Genomic DNA, 22,358 nt, shown 5'->3' on the forward strand with positions numbered 1-22,358 from the left:
ACAATTACGGAATTAAATCTCTCTTTTCCTATAAATCAGTCCAGCACTATTGATTTTTAGAGGATGAGCCAGTAGTGTATTTATGATGTCTCCCCGTTCCTACCAAAAATCCTTAAATTTACTGCTCAGAGGTTAAGAAGCCTTTGTGAAGAACTCCCTGCATCCTCTCAGTAAATGGTTCCAGTGCCCATTTACAGGTTAAATACAATTTCTGAGCAAATTAAATTACACCAGTTCTAGAATTCAATCACAGGAACTCTGATTCTCCTCCTTCTTCATTTTGTAAGTTTCCATTAGAAAACAGACAAATTTTCCACCTCAGCTGCAGCTTCTGACTGAATTATCCTGTGTCCTTGCTGTTAAGATCAAAACATCTTTGTTAAGCCAAGGAAAAGGCATAGTTTCCTTTAACCATGGAACTCAACTCTTATTTTTTCAGAAGACTTTCTAATTTGCTAAGATTAGAATTGGACATAACCTTACAGAATCAAAAGGATTTTTTTTTTCAAAATCCCCTGAGATCACACATTTTAGTTGACCACCCACCTCAAATCCTGTTTAGAGTCACTACTTCATCACTTCATGATGCATTTCCCCCTCTAAAAGTAGGATGTTATTATTTTGTCCTGGATGTATGATACCTTTCCCTTTAGTCATATGGAAAAGTACACCATTGGTATGTGTTCATTTCCTTCTTATACACTCTTATGGTTAAGGGTTAAAGGTTAACTTTTGGCTAATATGCATAAGAAGCAGAGGCAGAAGTATTAAATAAGCTGCAAACAGAAGAGGCATTAAGCTGAGCTACAAGAGGAACAGATGAGAAAACCAGAGTGTCATCTTCCCTCCATCCCACACTGTATTGGGGCACTGATCCCTATGTGCTGGAAGAGTCAGCTAGGCTGATTAACATTATAATTTTCATCTTTCTGCTCTTACAGACAGTATTGACTCTACTCCAGGGATACACTGTGAATTAGACCACGAACGCTGCAGGCTACTGACAAACACATTAAAGTAAATGAACACTGATTTCTTTGAATCTGCTCCTGCATGTGAGTCACCACAGTCAATTATCCAAATCAAACGTATGAACAGTAGACAACAAAAATACTAATTCAGATTAAGTCATGCACAAAATCTGTCTCTGCCACAGGAGAAAGACTTGATTTCCATTAGTGATGTTGTGGCATGATCACCAGAAAGAGGATTCAGGAGCAGTGCTGGTACAGGGAACATCCCCCACCAGCTCTGCTCAGCCCTTCAGGTGCGCTGGCGTAACTCCGCGTGGCCCCAGAGCCGGGCAGAAGGGAAGGGCTGATCCCTACAGGTGACCAGCAAACAAATATTCTATCAGAGTATTCTTAATACATCTCAGGAGATAACTCGCCGCTGGGACAGAGCCGGGGCAGGGAGGTGACTGTGCTGCTTAAGGAGCGAGGAGTCACATTCGGGTGAGGGAACGCCGAGACCTCACTAAAACCAAACCACTAAAGCCGCCCCTCCCGCCCCCGCCCTGCGCTCCCATCGCCGGCAGCCGGAGCGCCGCTTACAGACGAGCCGGCCGGGCCTGCGGAGCGAGGGCCGCGGGAGCGGAGAGCAGCCGCTCACCTCCTACCAGCTTCGGCACCTTCCCGATGCGGCCCGTGATCTCTGCCGTGAGCACGGCGAAGTCCTGCTCGTAGCTCTCGAAGTCGGAGGACATCGCGGCGATGGCGCTGCCGGGGCCGCCGCTCCGGACCGCGGCGCTTCCGTGTTCTGCCACCCTAAACCGCGTCCCCCACCCCGCCCCCGGGCGCCTCGCCACACGTTCCGCCGAAACTCAGGTGCTTTAACCGGCACGGCCCAGCTCCTCTCGGCCGTCCCGACAGCCCCTGGGCGGCCTTGGCGCGCGGGATCGCGCTGCACCGCAGGTACCGGGGAGAGGCGGCAAGGACGGGTCACTCCCACAACGCTGCCCCTCCCGCCCCGCCTCGGAACCTGCCGGGGGAGAGGAACGCGGCTGCGGCGCTACCGGCGGGCCGCAGTTTCCCGGGGGGCCCGTATTGCGTGCGGACCGCGGGCGGGCGCTGGCAGCGCGGACTCCGCTCCCGCCCCCGCTCCTCCCCTTCCCTCCCCTCCCTTTCCACTCCCTTCCCTCCCTCCTCTTCCCGCTCCCTTCCCTTTTCCCTTCCCGCCCTCTCCCTCGGCAGCCGGCGGGAGCCATGCACGGCGGCGGCGGGGCGGCAGCGGTCGGGCGGCGGTAGCGGCGATGGCGGGGCCGGGCGCGCTGCAGCGGGCGCGGCGCCTGTGCCACTGGGGCCCGGCGGTGGCGCTGGCCGTGGTGGCCGTGTGCTCCGCCACCGCCATGGCCGACGCCGCGCTCTGGTACTGGCCGCTGGACACGGCCGGGGGAAGCGTCAACTTCGTGATGCTGCTCAACTGGACCGTCATGATCCTCTACAACTACTTCAGCGCCATGTTTGTGGGCCCCGGGTACGTCCCGCTGGGGTGGACGCCGGTAAGCGCTGCCTTGCGACCGCCTCGTCCCGGGGCCTGGCGGGGACTGGCGGGCAGCCCTGGGGCCGCGCCGCCTGCCCCCGCCCTCAGGACAGCAGAAATCGCGTGTCTTGGTGCCGCCGTTTCTCCTCTGTCCCCCAAGAACGCTCCAAGCTCTCAGGCCACTCCTTCCTCCTTATCTTGTTCCGAAGTCTTTCCTTTGCCTTTCCCCGCTTTGCTCCTGCCGCTTCCAGAGTTTCCAGTAAAATCCAGCTTGCTCCTGAGACCGAAATCGGACAGATAGGAACTTTGTAAGTTTTGAGTATTAGAAAGCAGTACGCTGGACACTTGAAATATCCTTCTAATCGAGTGTGCCGAGCGTTGGGTAAACAGTTCTTATTACCCACACTGATTACACATTTATAAGCTATCCCCGCTTGCTTAATGTGTATATAATGTATGTGTGATGCTGTACTTTATATAGTTACATTCCTTATCGGAAGTCCTTATGTGGCCTTTTGGGGTCTCTGGTGGTCTTCAGTGGCCAGTGTTGTAATATTTCAGATGGCCATTCCTTGAATCCAGCTCTGGAGTAAGCACAGCACTGTTGATTTCCGTGACTGTTGCTTTGGCAGCCTTGCAGATCTGAGCCGGCTTCCTGCTTGCCTACAGTTACATCCTGTAACTGCTTCTTCAAGGCTCTGTTCTGTTCTGCTGCCCTTCTACATCCCCTCCCTGTGCTCTCAACGGTCTGGTAATGCTGCTTGGCTGGCAGCAGTTGCTGTGTTTTATAGGGGTTTCTCAAAGCAAAGCAGCAGGAAACAAGCACTGTTAGCTGGGAATGGGAACCTCAAGATTATCTGCAGACACCTATTCTGGAGATTTTGCTGGTAGCAGTAACAATTAGAAGTAATTAATCTAGAAAGGTTTTTTTTTTATTTTATGCAAGCCAGAAAATTATATGGTTACTCTCTGCTTAATAGAGTACAAGATTGAAATTTGCATTTCTTGTGCTTTAATCATCTCTTGGAAGAGTTTTAGTCAGGAATGATACGGGTTCAGTATCTCAAGGCAGCTGCCCAGAATTAGTGTTTCAGTGGTGTGGTACAAAGTTTAGTGCTGGTCACCTTTCTAATTGTGGAATATTACTCAAGACACAGTCTGGGCAGAAGAGGATCCTGATAATCATCTTAGCAGGACAATTGGGTACTCTGCTTCCTGAGTGGAAGATTTTGGCTACTACTTGCTGTCTGCAAGTGTCTCTGTCTCTCACCTTTCTCTAGGTGGGGGGACTGTGTGTAAAAGAGATTGTAAAAGAGTTGAACATTAGTGTTTACTACTGCTGTATCTTAGTAGTAAGCTTGGAGTGGTTTATGGTATAAAATGGAGAGAAAATGTGCTCAGGATTATTATTTTTCAAAAAATCAGAAAGGCAACATGCTGATTTTTAATCTCAGAACTTCACTGTAATACCCTGCTTGTACAGTTGCTCTTCCTGACAGAAGAACTGTTTATTTCTTTTAGCAACCAGCACTTTCAACAGTGGGAGATGGCTGTGTTGATAGCTAGGAGATGATTTAATTTTGTTTTTTCCTCTCCTTGACACCTACCATTAAATAGGGTTGGACTATGAAACACACCCTGTCAGAAGAAATCAAAGGCGTTTAGGTTAAGAAAATGCCAAGATAAGCATTGCCAGGGGAGTTGTGTATACATCTAACGCTCCTATTCTTTTGTTTAAAGGAAAAATCTCAGGATTGCATGTATCTCCAATACTGTAAAGTGTGTCAGTCTTACAAGGCACCTCGTTCACACCACTGTCGGAAGTGCAACAGGTACTGTTTCTCTTTAAAATTGTTTGAAGTGCATATTTGAGATGGGTTCTTACCATAATTTGTTCTTCCAGCACTCACACTGTGCTTTTTTAAAAAGCTTCTATATAAACACTATAGCCCTTTAAAGTATTTCCACTTTCTAGTTATGTGATGTCTATACAGTTCTGCTGTGTTTTAGTTTAGAAAAATGACTGTCTTTAACATTTTCTTTAGAGTTTGAAATCAGTTTCTCTTAAGAACTTTTTGATGGTACCAACAAAACAGTGCAGTCCTGCTTCAGGGATGTGAGTTTGTGTAAATACCTAAAAATCATCTTAAATTGTTTTTATAGTCTAAACATTGACCTGCTTAAAGAGTAGAAATATCTATTCTGTCATCTTTCCAAGTGGGAATTAAATGTTGATTTGAGTAGAAATTTTGGATTTGTTGTTTTACTCTTCACCAAAGTGGGTTTTTGAGGGGAGTTGGCATGTTTAGTGAAGTAATAAACCTTTTGGGTCAACTTAAAAGTTTGCACCTTGTTATCTTCCAACACACTCATCCTGATACAAAGGATACTTGATTATAAATAGCTATCACTAGAATTCAATGCATCTTGAAAAAATCAAGGCACTTCAGCTGTCTGTAGTCCAGGCAGGTTGTCCTCTGAAGGGCTCTTAGAATGTGGTGCAAGTATATTGCAACATATGCATTCATTTGTTATTTCTGTAAACCCAAGATGTGCAGTAAGTGGTATTTTAGGAAACAGAACCTGAAACTTCTGAGCAGTGCTGTAATTTGGCCACAGCATCCTCAGATTTAAAATTAACAACTCTTTTCCTTGAGTGACAATCTTTATGCTGAGGACTGGTAACTTAGGTAGTCGCATAGACTTTTACACCTGTCAAGGTAATTTGGAATGTGACCAAATCTTTAATCAGGTGGGATTTTTTTGCATCTGTAAGCTACGCCAAAATAACTGGATTTATATTGAATACAAGAGTGTCTCTAGAGTGCTTAGACTTATTAAATGTATTTTGAAAAGGATTTTCAATGGTGTGAGGTCAATAGATAGCAATTGAGAAAGCTTTCAGAGGGTTTACCACTGAAAAAAACAAGTCACTATCACACTTCTCTCTGTGTGTCTTTCTTTAAATACTCTTTCTACAAGTAGTTCACAGGGAATTTGATGTTGCCTTTACTTTCCTGGTATACTGATTTTTGAAAACTGGCATTAACACTAGTGCTTAATTATTGTGATCGTAGTTCTGACAAGTCCCATTCTATGTCTCTGTGTCCAGGCTCTGTACTATGGTGGTTATTAGCAACTAGTTAGTTTGAGTAAAGGGGAGGACAGATAACTAGGGAGGGTAGGACCTGGAAGCACTTTTTATTTGTTTTTTTAAATTCTACAACATGGAAATATTATTCTGAATAGCAACTAAAAAGAAACTACTGTGTTGATCTGTGAGAAAAAGAATGGAGGTTGAGAAGTAGAAAATCAGCCATCCTTCGAGTTTTTTGAGAAACCTCATACGTGTCGTTTATATTAATCAATAATTATTATTCACAGATGTGTGATGAAGATGGATCACCACTGTCCTTGGATCAACAACTGTTGTGGATACCAGAATCATGCATCTTTCACTCTGTTTCTCCTCTTAGCTCCACTGGGATGCATTCACGCTTCTTTCATATTTATTATGACAATGTACACTCAGCTTTACAACAGAGTAAGAAAACATAACTAAATGCTTAACTAAATTATTATTTAAGTCAGATATATTGTTCATGTCTTGAAGTACAAGATAATTTAGTTTTCTGAGGAGAAACTGGAATTCCTTGCTATTCTTTCCACATGCACTCCTAAGTTCTGTGTGGCTGTAAGATGTCTGTATGTGAATGGAGAAGGATTCAGGGAAAGTTGTTTCTATTTTAATTCTTTTTTTTTTTTTTTTCTTTTTTTCCCTTCTCATAATCACAGGGACTTTCCTATTGCTTTACATTGACTGAAGACAGTTTCTGAGTGGCACTTTTTGTAGAGACAGGCTGTGTTTTGGCTGGCACAGAAAACAGCTGCTATTTATTTCCAACACACAAGTTAGATCCTATTTATTTTCTTTTATTGGCCACTTTTTTAGAATTGTGTCTATTTCTTCAAGGAAAAAAAAGTACATTAGTTTTGGGACTAAAAATAAATATGTTAGCTGTGGGTTTTTTAACTGAAAAACTTCAAAAGTGAGCAAAGCTTGTTCTGGAATACACCCCTTATCTCAGATGCATGGTTAAGATTTTAAGCTTTGATTTCATTCTCTGTGGTTGCAGTGAAGAGCCTGATAACATCACCTGAGTGTAACAGATGAAGTTGTATGTGTAGCAGCTGAGCTGTGTTTGCAGGTTGATAATGTTGAGAACTGCTGTCTGCAAAGCTTTCAGAGAAAAACCTGCATGATTCCCACAGAAAATGGGGACTGTTCTATGCAAACGTTGTCCATCTGACACTGATGAATGTGTTTTCGCACACAACGGAGTCCAGATCTTTTTGCTGATTTTTGGGCCTGTGGCGCTTGCAAGGTGATGATTGTGATTTCATTTTCCACCTAGCAACAAACTTCTGAAGATAAAAGTCTTTTGAATATAATTTTTTTAGTTACTCTGCTTGCATTATAAGCCCATCAGATGTTGGACACTTACTTTCAGAGCCAAATTTCTTATAGATAACTTGCTTTGTTTCAGCAGGTGGAAAGTTCTAGAGCTAAATGGATTTTTTCTCTTTGCAGATATCTTTTGGGTGGAGTTCTGTGAAGATTGACATGAGTGCAGCCAAAAGAGACCCTCGTCCCATTATTCCCTTTGGACTGTCTGCATTTGCTGCATCTTTATTTGCCTTAGGACTGGCATTAGGAACAACTATTGCTGTTGGTATGCTGTTTATTATCCAGGTGAGTATGGTTCTGTTACAAAGAAGTTAAAAGCTGTAAGTTTTGTATGCTTGTGGAGCAGAAACAGAATTTGGGATTGAGATAAAAACAGTTGTTCAGAGCTTACGTTGTTGTATAACTTTTCCAGGGATTTATGTAGCTTTGTCCCAGTTTTTCTGTTACCACAGTTTTGTTTTGTTTTTTTCCCATGGAAGACTTGGATGTGAAAATCTAATGAACTGAGAAAACATAAGATGGATTTTATAAACTCCCTGAAAAAGGCAAAATATTTGCCCTATACCTGAAAATAGGTGTAAATATGCCTGATATATTTCTTAAAATGTTGGAGATCTTTGGAAGTAAACAAAAAGATACATTTTGAGCGTAAAGTTCAATATTGTGTGATACTGTCTTAAGTGTATAATTCTAGAGCGTGTATATATGCTGAGGGTTAGCATCTAACAAATGTTCAGTTAACTGTATAACAGTTGCTTTGTTCTTCAAAACAATTTTAGTTTGCTGAATGAAGCTTTCTTTGTATAGCTGATGTATTCCTGCAGAAAGTAAGTCCTAATTTCACCTAACACTTTTATTTCAGATGAAAGTAATTTTGACAAATAAAACTTCAATCGAATCCTGGATTGAAGAAAAGGTATGCTTTTATTACAGTATTCTTGTAATGTTACAAAGTCTATATTTATACATCCATATTTATAATTACTTATTGTTTCACCTCTGGGTTAAAACCAAAGATGTTATTTCAATTCACCACTGATCTAACACCTACAACAAGCTTTACCCTTACCATCTTTGAAATTCACTGAAAGAAATGAGAAATCATGTAAATGCATAACTTATCTTTTGTTTCGGAGGACTTTGTTGAACATAGAATATTTGCTTTGAAAAGACTCACTTATCTACTTGAAATATGTGGGTGTTTTTATCTGAAACCTGAGCTTTGTCATTACACATTCTGGTACCTTTAATTGTCCATCTCGCTGACCAAGATACCATTCAAAGTGGCATCTTTTGACTCACGATTTTCCCCATTTCTTACTTTAGACTGTAAGGGAAGATTTTCCTTGATTTGGGAAGATTTTTCTTGATTTTAAAGAAGTGCTAGAAAATACCTAGTCTTCTGTCCTTAAAATTTCTCTTGAATTTCCTTATCTTTATAGAGGTTTTCACAAGATTTTTCAGGAGAAATATAGTCAAACAACAGAAGCTAAGTTTAGAGGAAGGAAAACTGATTCAGTATTTAGAAATTAGTTTGGTTCTACCAGGATTTTTTTTTTTTTTTGTGTAAGTCCACAAACATTTCATTAATGTCTTATTGTCTTTCTTTTATTTTGTGTGCCAAATTAGCATGAGAATCTTGATTGTGTATAAGTACTTAAAGCATTGTAATGTCAGCTCTTTTCATGGGATATGGCTGGATCCAAGTCCTGTTAGACCTTTGAATAATGGGATAATGGAACATAAGTGAAAGAAATCCCTGTTATCACTATATTGTAGAATTTGGAATAATACGTTAAAATTTTTACTGTAAAACAGGCTGCTAATATGTCCCTTTTGAAAGCTGAGCACAGACTGTAATACTTAATTATTTAATAGAATGGCATTATTGCAACAAAGAGAACACCACTCTGTGGCTGCTCCACTAGATGTCATCATAACTGTGAGAATGTCAAGCTCGTGACTACAGAATGTAGGTGATTCAGATCATGCCTGTGTGTGCATTCTTAGTGGAGGAATTGGCACTACCAATGTTGAGTCATGTTTGTGTTCATTAATCAAAGGATTCTGAGCTGTGGAAGCTCTTGGATGTGACTGAGAAATAGTCAGACATTGGTCCCTAAAAAAAAGCAGTAAAGTAATATCGGAGTGTGGAAGGAAGTATCAGTGTAGTCAGGGGACTGTTGTTAAAGAGTAAATGGGGAGTGACTGGGGTGGGGACACCCCAACCAGACATCCTTCTGAATGCCATGATTTAAGTAGTTTTTAATGCCTGGGTTGATATAGCAGGAGTTCACTGTTCTTGCCTGAAAATACTTGCCTTTAGGCCCCATAGATCCATACAGGGCTTATGATTTGGCCTTCATAATATTTGCTGCTTGACTGCACTTTGTAGGGTGATTTTATGTTCTGCATTTCTTAAATTATTTCCTAGGCCAAAGACAGAATCCAGTACTACCAAACGGGTGAGACCTTTATCTTCCCCTATGATATGGGAAGTAAATGGAAGAACTTCAGGCAAGTGTTTACATGGTCTGGGATTCCTGAGGGAGATGGCCTGGACTGGCCAGTTAGAGATGGATGTCACCAATACAGTTTGACGGTAACTGGTCTTCAATGGTGTCTCAAGTTGATTCTCCCCACTATCCAACTGTGTGCTTTCCTTTGTAATAATAGACCAGCCTTTTTAATAACTAAAATAGATGGGCTTGAAATACATGTACATGAGTTCTGTTAAATGTTGTCCCATTTTTGATGCACTAGAAAGTTACGCTTTTGTGAGTGTTTCAAACTGCTAATGGTATTTCCTGTGTTTGTTGAATGATTTCAATACCTGGTTTCATTTTGTGTTGAATGCTGACTAAATTTCTATTTTTAATCATTTATAGATAGAGCAACTGAAACAGAAAGCAGACAAGCGAGTAAGAAGTGTAAGTATTTGTGAAGTTTGGTCTAAAATTATTTTGAAATAGCAGTATAAATAAATGTAATTAATCAACACAAAAAATGTATAGCATTCTCTGCTAAATTAATGTTGGCATTTAGCCTTTGCATTTGCTTCTTAGTTTCCAGATGGGAAGAAACGTGATCATAAAAGAGGATTGTGCTTTATGGTTAAGCATTAATTTAGAATTCTGAGTCCCTTTGACAGCCACTGTCATTACTTTAAATCTCCTGGTATGCTTGAATTGATTTTTTAGTATGAAATTTATCAGTAAGGCCATAATTCCTTCAAATAAATTGCTGTGTTCTGTTCCAATCCGCAGGTGCGGTATCGAGCCATAGAAGATTACAGTGGTGTCTGCTGCCCTGTGACTAAAGGTGTTAAAACATTCTTCACAACACCGTGCACCGAAGAACCTAGAATTGCACTGAGTAAAGGGGATCTGATTTTAGCCACCAGAGGCTTAAAGTTAGTGGCTCCACACCTTTATATTTGGTTAAAAGAAATACTGAGTTGTGTTCTGGCATCTAATTACCTGTTATGCTTCCTTCCCCAGACACTGGATGTATGGTGAGAAGATTCTCATCTCAGATGGTGATGGTATGGAGCAGTTAATTTCATTTTTTTCTGTTGAAAGTTGCAAATCAGTTTTATACCTATCTAGAAATGTGGCCAATATTATGTTCACTTCTCAAAAGGTAGAATGATAACATTATTGGCACTAGCTTCTCTCGACTCTCCAGTTTTTATTCTTTACATCTAACAGGCTTCCCAGTTTTGATAAACATTAACTGTCAGACTGACAGAACACTCTTTTAGTAGTTTATTGAAAGTTGAGTGGGAAGGGGAGCACTTCATATTCTAAGAAAAAGTTAGACTTTTAGTCTATAAAGAGGTTAAGGATGATTCATTTTTTTGATATTTAAATGGTGGTCTGTCTTAAATTCATCCATGCTTCCTACCTATACAGCCCATATAAGTATAGGGATTAATCTTTGTGTATCTTGAAAACTTGGAGACATTACGTCTTTGGTTTGGAATTTCTAGAGACTTTAATATGCATTTATAAAACTAGCTGTGGGTGTTGAGTATAGTAAAGACTCCTGATGATCTGCAGAGAGTATCACAACCACCTGCGTTGAAGCTTTTACATTTTTCACTTCAGACCTCTTGCTGTGGACTGAACTAAAATTTTACCTGCCAGAGGGTGTGTTGGATTCTGTTGTTTGTTCCAAACAATTGTTAATTCATTGGATGTGCATTTCATATTTGCACAAGTGGGGCTGCTAGCAGTCACTACACTGAAAAAGTCCTTGCTTTTCATTGGAGGTCTGAAACCTTTATGGGCTGGAAGTGCCCTGGCAGCTGACTGCAATAAAACATCAGATACAGATGAACATGGCAATAGTTTGTATTGCATTGCTTATTGTGAAGTTTAGCAGGATATATCTACTCTATTGAATGTTGGATTTTCTGAATCAGCTAAAATGTGGTGTGGATGGAGAACTTGGTGAACACTGAGAGGCTGGATCAGACTAGACTTCAAAAATAGAATGAGTTCTGTTAGGAATGTATGGAAAAATGCTAGAAATAAGCAGGAATAAAAAGTTGTAGTACAGCAAGATGGCAGAGTGAATGATTAAGTAGCAGTTCTTCTGTGGAAAAAAACTCGATGATAATCTTAAGATGAGTCAACACTTTGGGAAAGAACAGGCATACAGCTTCCCAGATGCTGAAGTAAATCTTCCATCCTCCTCAGCATTGGCAGAGACTCTGCTGAAATAGTCCTACAAGTAAAAGCAGTTACTGCATCTCAAGAAAGATCTACTGTAAAGGGTTGAGAGGAAAACAAAGAAAAATGAGAATAATTAGAATAATAGCAAATGTGACTTTATAAGAAAAAGCCAAAAGAATTGGGATAGTTTACCTGGGAGGAGAGCAGTAGGAAATGGAGTTAGCCTGGGTATGTGTAAATAGTCATCAGCTGTGTGAAAGTCTATGTAGACAAGCTTGTTACCTGCTTCCTGTGCCCCTGGTTGTAGAAAAAGGAGCTGTAAACCTGATTTACAGATAGAAAGATTCAGATAGGGTATAAAGATGAATTTTCTCAAGGAAGGAAGAGCACTGCAAAACTTTGGAGATGTCTGAAAACATTTCAGGTAGTTGGAGAAAATCTGTGCATCCCTAGGCAATGATGTTAGAAATTACTTAGATGTTCTGTCTTGTAGAAGAAAATAACTTGGGTAAGTGCTTGATGTCTCTTCCAGTCCTGTGTTTTTCCTCAGTAGTGGGCCATGTTTTGTTCTAAGTTAATGCAACTTTTCATGTCTTAAGGTGGAATAAGAGAACGAGGCTGGTTCCCTAGGAAGTGTGTGGAAAAATACCAGTATGACTCTGAAACGGATCAACCAGTGGATGGAGAGAAGAAAAGCAAATAGCCTTCTAATTTTTTTAAATATTAAATGGAATTTTTACTTCAGATCACAATCCTTTACTTGAAATTTTCTGTATATTACTTTAGACTTATGCAATGAATATGTTAGGATGAGGTTTTCTTTTCCTCATAGCTGAAAGGGTTGTATATGCCTGTGCCATGGTTTGCATACTTTTTAAACAATAAATAATTGAAGAAGACATTCTGTGGATTGCCTTCTAGATGCATCTTTTTCATCACAAGTCAGAATTGTTTCTGTTTAAATTGCATTCTGAGCATTAAGATTTTAGGTTTTTTTTCCTCAGCCGCATCTGATCGTTATGCGTGCTGCTTATCTTTTGTATTTCTCTGGAGCTGCCCCTGAAAATAAACACCCAATTCAAATTCCAGATTAAATTTGTTACCTGTGACTTTTAATGATGTGAATTGTCCACCTCAAATAAATGATACATTCATACTTACTTGTGGGTTCAATTGTTCTTAGACCTAGAAGAACTAGTTTATAGGCATGGGAGTGTGAACTGACTGGGAAGCAAAGATCTAGCCTTGTAAGTTGTTTTTCAAGGTTAAAAAGGCTTCAGTTGTTGCAATAACAAATAAAACCACTATTTTGTGGTTTTAATGGCAAAAATTACATCCAGCAGTGTCTGTTCCTCTGAGCCAGTACCCAAGAGATCTCAATCCATTTTAGAGTGAAAGGGAGCAGGATCCAAGAATTATTAACAGCTTTCTTAAAGCATTTTCATTTAGCATCTAGTATGGATTGTTAGAAGGAAGACCTTAAATTGAAGTACCTTCTACCAGCTCAAGGCTTTTTAAATGTCTCCAAAATGCAGCATGTGCTTTTGTTCTCTCATAGTGTAGAGTTACTTGTCAGCCAGGTTGAGAGTTTTTAAAAATCAGTTCATGGGGCAGAAATGGCACACAAGAGACCAATATAAGACCAATTTGTACTTGAATTGCTATATGGTTTTATTGTTGAGGCAGTGCCATTCACCCTCCAAAGACATCTGTGCAGAGAAGCGTCTCTGTTTATTGTAGCAACAAAAATACATTCCAGGTACTGCAGCTGGTGGCATCACAGGATTCAGCCTCGAGTTTCTGCAGATCTCAGTTGCACTGGATTTACTTTTCCTAACTAACTTACTCATTTTTGTGTCCAAAACCAGTTCTGGGATACATTTCTTCCCTGTTTTGGTTTTTTTTTTCCCTACCCAGTCTCACCTGGGGAAAATGATATAAAGCCACCACTGACTTCCATGTCACATTGTTGTAAGGAAAGCATAGGAAAAATAAGCAACATCTTTGCATGCAGTTTCAGAGACTTAGAAGCCTTTATAGCCTCACATTTCTGACAAGCACAGTAAGTGACAATGGTTACCTGAAGATGTCAAGGTCTTTGGGCACGCTAGAAACAAAATTGGGCCAGTTGTTTTTACTAGTCAAAGCTAGATCTGCCTAACAGCAAGGGGGGAATCTTTTGATAAATCTTGCTTTCATTTTGGGATAGCTGACCAAGAGCATTAGGAGGGAGAGGAAAAGCCACTAGCTGTCTGAACAAGACAGGGAAGACAATTCTGCAGACAGAATTGGTCTAGGAAAGCCACGTATACATCTTCCCCATGTTGCATCCTTTTGAGCTGCTAGAGCTGACTTTTGAAGGGACAGGGAGGAGCTCAGCAGAAACAGCACAGACTGATGGAAGTTGTAAGAAAGTTCTCATCTTGGTTAAATCATTTTCTAAAGCAGCAGCTTAACACAAGAAAATCTCACATCTCGTGTGGTAAATTCATTGTTTCAGCTCAGCCTAAGCTGAAGACAAGGAAAAGAAAGTTGGGTAGAAGAGCACCTAGACTACAGGAGCAAATCTGGACTACACTATCTTACTGCCTCCTGGCTGGAGCTGTGGCTGACCAGTGACAGCATAGGCAACAAGTTCATGTTCTGCAGCAGTTGTGTTCTAGCTGCACCCATACAGAGCCTGGCAGCTGACAATGTGGTTACAGCATAGCCACAAGTAATTCACACAGGCTTTAGTTTGATTTTGTAGTCTCAATTTATTGTATCCTGTATCCTTAGGATTGACAGCTAAAGTTTTACACTTATTAGCGTCAAATTCATAAGTGTAAAGGCTTTAACACTGCCATTTCATTTGAAAATGTGCAAAAACTGATCCAGTGCCTCCTAAAGAATAAACTGTTTGCTGAAGACATTTGTATTTTGCAAACCAGCTGATACCAGATTACTCGTTTTCATTATAAACAACTTGTACCATGTGGTCCAGGACTAGGATCAGGAAATTCACTTCTGTGTTTGCTAAACAGATGTTAGCATGAATTCATACTGAGTTCGGTCTGATTGCAGATCAATCCACAACAGGTCACAGCAGAGTTCATAGTTTCAGCAGGAAAATAAGATTTGGTTTTGACAGTCAGAAGTGCATAGAGCTGTCTTTTAAAGGCTGAGGTTCTTGCATGTTTTTGCATTTCAGTCATAGTCCAAGCAAGATGCAAGGAAGTTGAAGCTCAGTCCCACACGATGTTAACACTGCTGGTTGTTAGTTACAGGACAGCCATCTTCAGCCACAAGTCATTTTTCTCAGGTACTAGAAACAAATACATTTAAGTTCCTGTTCCCCTCCACTCAAGCCTGTTTTCACCATAGGCCATGTAGTATCACAGATTTAGCTTCTCCATGCAGTCTAAATGAAACTGGCCATTTATTCCTGAGTAGATGAATAGAGGGCCTCAATCTCCTTCTGGAAGTATTTAACAAGGTCTCCTCGCTTTGCCTTCAGTGTTGGTGTCAAGAGACCATTTTCTACAGAGAACAGCTCTGTGTGGATGTACAGGTCTTTAACCTATTAAAAGAAAACAATTTAGTGCATGATGCATAATTAGAAGACAAACAACAGTTCTTCCCAGCTTCCTTAGGCAAGAATTCAGTCCCAGGAGATCCAGTAACTAAACTTTTTTTGGCTGACCGCATCAAGAGGGTGAATTCCACAACAGCCCCTAAAGGTTATTTTGGACCTCCACTTGATCTCTTGGCAATTGTTACTGTTGCCCTTCACAACCCCTGGTCTCTTGGTGCAGACAGGTGGGCAATGTTTCACTGGCTGCTTCAATCTGGTGTCTGGGGCAGCTGCCTCAGGGGCCCCCCCCTGGCACAGCAGTAGCAGGAATGAAGACTTCCCAGCCACTGTGTTAGCAATACAGGTGCTAGTGACAAACAGGATTTGAAAGCACTCACTTGTTCAAAGGATTTAAGGCCAGCCTCTCTCCCCAGTCTGATCATATCGTCTAAAATAGCTTTCTTCACTGCCTAGAAGAAACACAGCAGAAGCAGAGTGGGTAAAGCTGTCATTCTGTAATTGCAGCTCAAAACTATAACCATTTGCCCAGTCAGGGAGAACTGAGGATGGCAAGAATACAGATTTCAACATTCAAGATTTCTCATATTAAGGCCATCATAAAGACATGTTTATCTTCTCACTGGTAAAGAAGCAGCAATAGCCCTTGAGACAAAAAACACCTATACTCAGTTCCAGTTGTTGCTGTAAGGCTGCTTGCATGACTCACCCAGCATTAAGCCAGTTCAAATTACTGAAAAGAGGTGGATGGAACAAAGAGCAATGTAGGAGTGGACTTGGAATTAAATACTGTCTCTAACCCACTAAACAAAGCCACTCACAGGGTTTTTGCAGAGCTCTTCAAAGGAACCTTTTACTCCCAGTTTTGCTGCAAATTCTGGAAGCATCTCAGCATCAGGAACCACTATACCTATTAGAAAAGACTGAAAACAAGTAGAAATAGTCAGGCTGAGATGAAGATAAGGCATACTAAATGTCTTTGTGAGCTTGCTTGTGGGCAGTGTTTCTATGACGAGTTTCTATGTACAAGACATGTACATCTCCATGCATTATCAGAGTTTCAAAGGTAGTTACGAGGATTTCCAAGTTACTGAGAGTTGTGACGGCAGTAATTGAAGCACTGACACAATTTGATATGTGTGCTGAATGAACCAGCAATTTTGGCTAGTTTACTGGCCTCTGCTAGCATAGGTAACACCTCAGTGGCAAAGGAATGGGGAAACACTTCTGTTGTGCAGAAAGGCTGAGAAAATTTGGGTTATTCAGCCTGGAGAAGGCTCCAGGAAGACTTTTTTGTGGCCTTTCAAAACTAAAAAGGTGCTTGGAAGAAAGCTAGGGACAAATTTTTAGTAGAGCTTGTGGCAATAAGATAAGAGGTAATGGTTTTAAACTATAAGATAGTAAATTTATATTAAATACTGGGAATTTTTTGTAAGTGTGAGGATGCTGAAAGAATGGCAGAGGTTGCCCAGAGAGCTGGCAAATGCCCCATCCCTAGAAATATTCAGTGTCAGGCTGAATGGGGTTCTGAACAACCTAATCCAGTTGAAGATGTCCCTGCTTATTGCAGGGGCAACTATTCTGTGAATCTAAACTGCACAGAGCTGACCTGACGTACTAATCCCACACAAGCATGTAATTAGCCTTTACCCAGCTTGCAACAATGCCAGTTGTCACTCGGGAAGTCTATAGGTCTGAGAACATCTTCCTATAAACACAGCTCTCTTAGGAACAGATTTTGTTCAAGGACTCTTGTACATGCATACATTTGTGCCCTGATCACCCAGAACTTGTTGTGGGAGAAAGTCTTGCAGGATACTCACTCCTAACATCACTTACCCTCAGACTTTCCCCATGTACGAAGACCTGGGCTACAGGAGCACTTTCAATATAGACATTTTCTATCTTCTCTGGAGCAATGTATTCTCCTTGTGCAAGTTTAAATATATTCTTCTTCCTATCAATGATCTTCAGTGTTCCATTCTAGAAGTTAAAAGTGGAGGTCAGTAGTTTGAGTCACTGTCTTGCTTATATAAGAGAAGATAAACAGGCGTTTTGTTTTATGAAAGACACATCTGGAACTAGTCTAGCAACCATATACTGGTCTTTGGTTTCTACAGACAGAAGGGTTTGTCTAATTTCTCCAGTTACTTCAGGACATGATTAGACAGCTCTTTTATTCTCCTCTGACAGAAACCGAGACACCATGTTATATCAGTTCTACACTAAAGAATAGTCTTAACTATGGGCCTAGCAGGTGTTATTTGATATCTTGCAACCTAATTGGTATTTGGAGCTTTGCCTGGAGTTACCTAGTGAATTTACTGCGTAGAGATCTTTATCCTAGAATTCCACCTTCAGAGATTACTGTGAAATAACAGGAGTTCACATGCAAGAGATGATTTGTATTAAGCAGCTACTCACTGGCAACCATTTCCCTATGTCTCCAGTGTGGAGCCAGCCATCTTTATCAATTGCTTCTGCTGTCTTCTCAGGGTCTTTCAGATAACCCTTGAACACATTTGGTCCTTTAATGCAGACCTATTGCAAGTAGACAACACTGTTAGTCACCAAGTCTTATGTTTCAGTATTTCCTGACATTCACAGGAGATGGTACCTACCTCGCCTTCATTGTTAGAAGAGAAGTAGCTCATTTCTTCCACATCATCTAGTTTTATGATATTACAAGCCAGAGGGGCTCCAACATGGCCTAAGAGAAAAAAAAACCAACAAGACAAAACAAAAAAACAATTAAAAAAAGGCTGTAGTGATAGTAGATACTGGGTTTGTTCACTGCTTTAACAAGAATCAGTATTGTTTAAAGGAGTCTGGCATCAAATCAAAATCAAAATCAAGCAAGTTGTTGCAATGCCATTTTCAGACAGTTAATGTAGGACAAATATCAGGTAAGTCTCGATGCTTAGAGCATTATTGGTGTAATCAACCACACCAGCCATGAACCACTAATGCCTCCTCAGGAGCCCTCTCATAGATCCTGGTATTCATTTGCATTTCATCCTCATTATGCTCTGCAGTTACTGTGTTGACAAAGATGGTGACTTGAGTCTGAATTTACAATCTAGTGCTGCTAAGATAAAAGTTAAATCTTCAAGATCCTTCAGGAAAATAGTCAAATATCATGTCTAATATTTTGAGTAAAACATGTCATTTAGGAGACTAGTTTCTTGAGGCCATTTAAGAAGTCCCTATCCAGTTTGCTCAGCTCTCCCTATTCCTTTTGTATATTCTGGGACAAAGTCTAAACTGACCTATGAAACTTTATACTGGGATTCCTCATCTAGCTGAGTCAAGAATTTTAGTACCTATTAAGCAGACAGGTGACTGTTGCTACCAAGCATCACTTTGAGTACCCATGATTTAATTTTCATTAAACTAAAAGCATTAGGAGCACCTAGGTTTGAGTATGCTTTTAAGTGGACATCTCTGGGAGACTTCACAAGTCTCAGCTCCCATACCTGTTGTCCAGTCTCCAGGCATTGAGAAAGTGGATCCAGCTGAGCATTCAGTCTGGCCATAACCTTCAAAGATCTGTGCAAGAAAGGATGAGTATTCCTTGAACATCAAGTCCTTGGTGTGAAAGGCCTGTTTCAACTGTGCCCATGCTCAAGCCTTCTTAGGAAGGAAGCCAAAACAACCTTTGCCTTTAGGATATCTTGATCTTATTGGTGTAACCAGATGTTAAAGTTCACCTATCCAAACTTTGCTTTGGTCACCTCATTTTCTGTTCTCAAATGTGCTACACAGGGAGCTCATTGATTGTCAGAATAAGCCACAGAACTCAGTGGCTTTGAGTGCTGCATGTTCCTATTTCTGCTGCTGTCTTCTCAGAGCCTACAGCATAGATTTTTGGTGGTGTAGTTTGAAGTGGGCCCTGCAGAAATTTTTTTCCTGTTACAGTTAACTCACATGAAGCATTCTATAAATGCCCAAGACTGAAAGCATTTTCCCCAGGAAAAAGCTGAGCTGGACCCCAGCTGTATCACTGGTCACTCATTTGTGCATAGTCAAACAGGGCTTACTTTAAAAGAAAGCTTACCTGACAGCCTAATGCTGCTCTAAGAAATGTCAGGACAGAGGGAGATATAGGGGCTGCACCTGTCACCATGATACGCACTCTTCCACCCATGTTTTCCTGCAAGAGAAAAAGAAGCCATCAGATCCTCCAATATTACATCCCATAGCTCCCTCACACTTGGAATAAATGACTTACCTGAACTTTTTTGAAGACAACCTTGTCCCAAATGCTGTCATTTCGAATGATGCCCTGTTTTATTTCAGCCATCTTCATAAACACAGCAAATTTTAACAGGAATTGCTTTACTGGGGTGTTTGCACCACTCTGGATCTACAAGGAAAAGCACCAGTGACTCTTGGGTTTGACTCACATCTGTACATCTCATTCTTGCCTTGTTAAAAGGCACCAAATCTTACTTCAATGTTCTAGAGTCTGTCTTCACCACTGCAGTGTCTAGAAGGTGACCCAAAAGACAATACTAATTTGTGTTACTGCTGAAACACTACAGCCATAGCTTTGAAGAACAGGGATCCTGTTAGCCTTGCATTTGATTCATTTGCATTACAAAAGTACACAAAGCTTTTTGTCTCATAACAGCAACAAACTTAGCCCAGTCATGACTGGAAACACTGTCCTTACACTCCTAGAACTCCTTCCATCTCCTCAGAAAGGATTCTAAAAAATTCTTCCTGCTAAGGAGTAATTAACTAGTGGTGATGTTATGACATATTCAATATTATTTTGAATTTGTATGCTTGCTTGGATAGCTAAAATTGTTCACGTACCTTGTCATATATTCTATTGAGCAGTCTTGGTACAACTGGAAATAGCGTTGGCTTCAAGGTTTTCATGTCATCTGTTAGCAGCCTGATATCTCCTTGGAAGAAGCCTACTTTTGCTCCACAGCTGTATATGACGGTCTAAAAATTGACCAGACCAACCTTAGTCAAGAATAATTCCTAGCTTCACTAACCCTAATTATTAGTCTGTGAAAAGCAGCATAATTTCCAATGCCCAGTTAATATGTGAATAGGTTTTGAGGACATACAGATTCCTAATATATCTTTTACTATAATTCAATTTATAAAAGCTCAGCTATATATATATATATATATATATATATATGTACACATACCTGTACAACTCTCTCAAACATGTGAGCCAAAGGAAGATAGGAAATGGCAACATCTGAACTTGAACACTCAACTGTGTTCTAGAGGGAAAAGAAGTAGATTAGCATTTTCTATGCCTGCTTGAGTTACTTTTAAGTAGAAAGTAAATCAAATTTGGATCAATTTGAGTACTTTGAGACAGACACTTCCAATGAATGAAGCAACTCAGGCTCAGGCTCATCCATCACCTCCTCAAGATTTGCAGCTGTCAGTCAGCCACACTAAATCAAAATCAGTTTTATGTTTTGGCAAGACTTGACATAGATGGTTTAGTACTCTTGATATTTAGGACTGACTCATTCTAGAATAACTTCTATGTAGAAGTCCTTGTTCAATTCAAACCAAGTTTCTTGCAGTAGTATTGTCTCATTGAAAAGGGGCACTAGGAAAGCATCAGTTTCTGGGAGTGAATGGTTTACAGAAAATGCCCACATTAAAGCTGGTTTCATGACTGAGGGACATCTGCAGAGCAGCTTACCTCTGTGCATCTGAGGAAGGCAGCAGCATTTGAAACAACATTCTGATGTGTCAGCATGGCTCCTTTAGGGTTACCTTTGGAGAAATCAAACAAGGTGAACTGTGACTCTGATTGCTTCTGCTGGCAGTTTCCCATGTCTTGTTTGGCTCAGTTTGAGCTATCTCAGTACCGGTCTCAGTCCCAGCAGTCGTAAGAGATCACAAATATGCCCCATCTGGAGTGCTTTCAGTTATGGATATTACATAAAGGAGATAACTACTGAAACAGCAGAACAATTGGGAGTAGCATAGAGAATGCTGAAACAAGATTTTTGTTTTAGCCCCTGTGGGTCAAAATACGCAGTTGAACAACCAATCTCTTGATCATTAAGGCTGCATTTTCCATAGGGTAAGACAACATGAATTTGGCTTTTCTTGCCCCCAGTTCTAAGAAGCTTTATTGTAGTGCACTTTTAGTGACAGTATCCCAAGTAAAACTACAAGAGCAGTTTGGCATTGCTCTAATTCACTGGTTTACTTCCATATTCTTGGGAGTTTTTTAGTTTTGGGCAGGGAAGCTGCATAGGGAGGCTCTTTCAGTGGGGAAGCATCACTACAAATTCTTACCTGTGGTTCCACTTGTAAAACACACAACAGAAAGGTCTTCAGGCTTAGGAGGCTAGAGAGAAAAAGCCACATAAAGTCAGTGTGAGGATTATGATGGTTATCTGACAGTACTTAAATTCCTAAATGTGATGAATCAGGAATTCTGGTTCACAAAAAAATCTGCCAGCCTCCTCTACTAGCAGCATAGCAAGAGGTCTTTCCAGAGACTAGTTTTACAAGTCTATAGCTGTTTCACAGAGATACTTACAACTGGTTCTCTGATGTTGTTTCTTCCCAGCTCCTGTGTTAGAGAAAAAACACAGTTTAACAGAATATGTGCACAATAGGTGAATAGATAATTGCATTTCAAATGCAACACCTGTTTTACTACTTTGCCTCTTGATAGTCTTGTCTCATTCAAGCAGAAATCTCTTCCTGAATCCAATACACATAACTCTGAAAAACTGTCTGCTGCAAGTGTGGAGAGGAGACATTTGAATGTGTGGAAAGTGATCAGAACTACTTAAGGAATTTGGAAGTCCTGAATGGAGAGGTTTCCTTTTATTTGACATAGGCCACATCCCTTTACACATATTCAAGCTTAAACCTAGTATTGGGATGTCTAAGCAGCCAGTAATTTGCACTTACAGTTCCAATTAGACTCAACTGCCAGTTTAGAAGCCTGATAAATCCTGTTACAACAGTATCACAAATTAAGCTAAGCAAGTCTTGGCTGTTCACAGCACATGGGCACAGCTTTAATCACGGGTTTGAACTCTGACACTCTGTTTAGCTAAAGATATCAAGTTTCAAAATGACTGCTCATCAAGATGTCAGGTACAGGCATGGCAACTGGGTAATGGTTACATTAAAGTGTCATTGCTGTCGC

The 22,358-nt window shown here is 40.7% G+C and overlaps 3 protein-coding genes across 12 annotated transcripts in view; 1 reads left to right on the forward strand and 2 right to left on the reverse strand.

Annotated features, from left to right (window-relative positions):
• VTI1A (vesicle transport through interaction with t-SNAREs 1A) overlaps positions 1-2,103 on the reverse strand; it is a 257,073-nt gene extending 254,970 nt beyond the window's left edge. For 7 of the 8 annotated variants that reach the window (XM_086900493.1, XM_086900495.1, XM_086900491.1 and 4 more), the window contains exon 1: positions 1,612-2,050. In XM_086900493.1, coding sequence (XP_086756619.1) covers positions 1,612-1,705 — 94 coding nt within the window. In that variant the 5' untranslated portion in view covers positions 1,706-2,050. Of the gene's footprint in view, positions 1-1,611 lie in introns of all 8 variants that reach the window. The other variant, XM_086900492.1, reaches the window with a different exon arrangement.
• ZDHHC6 (zDHHC palmitoyltransferase 6) lies at positions 2,083-12,788 on the forward strand. The gene is made up of 10 exons (XM_086900486.1): positions 2,083-2,500; positions 4,222-4,313; positions 5,866-6,025; positions 7,073-7,234; positions 7,812-7,865; positions 9,384-9,551; positions 9,838-9,879; positions 10,216-10,361; positions 10,450-10,493; positions 12,228-12,788. Exons 1-10 carry the CDS (start codon positions 2,252-2,254, stop codon positions 12,329-12,331), a joined length of 1,221 nt encoding a protein of 406 aa, XP_086756612.1. The 5' UTR covers positions 2,083-2,251; the 3' UTR covers positions 12,332-12,788.
• Positions 12,789-14,364: 1,576 nt separating this feature from the next.
• ACSL5 (acyl-CoA synthetase long chain family member 5) overlaps positions 14,365-22,358 on the reverse strand; it is a 29,943-nt gene continuing 21,949 nt past the window's right edge. For all 3 annotated transcript variants that reach the window (XM_086900482.1, XM_086900484.1, XM_086900485.1), the window contains 14 exons: positions 21,738-21,770; positions 21,491-21,542; positions 20,886-20,959; positions 20,371-20,448; positions 20,021-20,155; positions 19,431-19,565; positions 19,257-19,352; positions 18,676-18,748; positions 17,821-17,909; positions 17,624-17,740; positions 17,039-17,182; positions 16,021-16,122; positions 15,580-15,651; positions 14,365-15,187 (listed from right to left, as the gene is read on the reverse strand). In XM_086900482.1, the coding sequence (XP_086756608.1) occupies positions 15,047-15,187; positions 15,580-15,651; positions 16,021-16,122; positions 17,039-17,182; positions 17,624-17,740; positions 17,821-17,909; positions 18,676-18,748; positions 19,257-19,352; positions 19,431-19,565; positions 20,021-20,155; positions 20,371-20,448; positions 20,886-20,959; positions 21,491-21,542; positions 21,738-21,770 (1,341 nt within the window). In that variant the 3' untranslated portion in view covers positions 14,365-15,046. The remainder of the gene's footprint in view (positions 15,188-15,579; positions 15,652-16,020; positions 16,123-17,038; positions 17,183-17,623; positions 17,741-17,820; positions 17,910-18,675; positions 18,749-19,256; positions 19,353-19,430; positions 19,566-20,020; positions 20,156-20,370; positions 20,449-20,885; positions 20,960-21,490; positions 21,543-21,737; positions 21,771-22,358) is intronic.

This window comes from Cyanistes caeruleus, chromosome 8, assembly GCF_971803275.1.
Source record: "Cyanistes caeruleus chromosome 8, bCyaCae1.hap1.1, whole genome shotgun sequence".
Classification (NCBI taxonomy): domain Eukaryota; kingdom Metazoa; phylum Chordata; class Aves; order Passeriformes; family Paridae; genus Cyanistes; species Cyanistes caeruleus.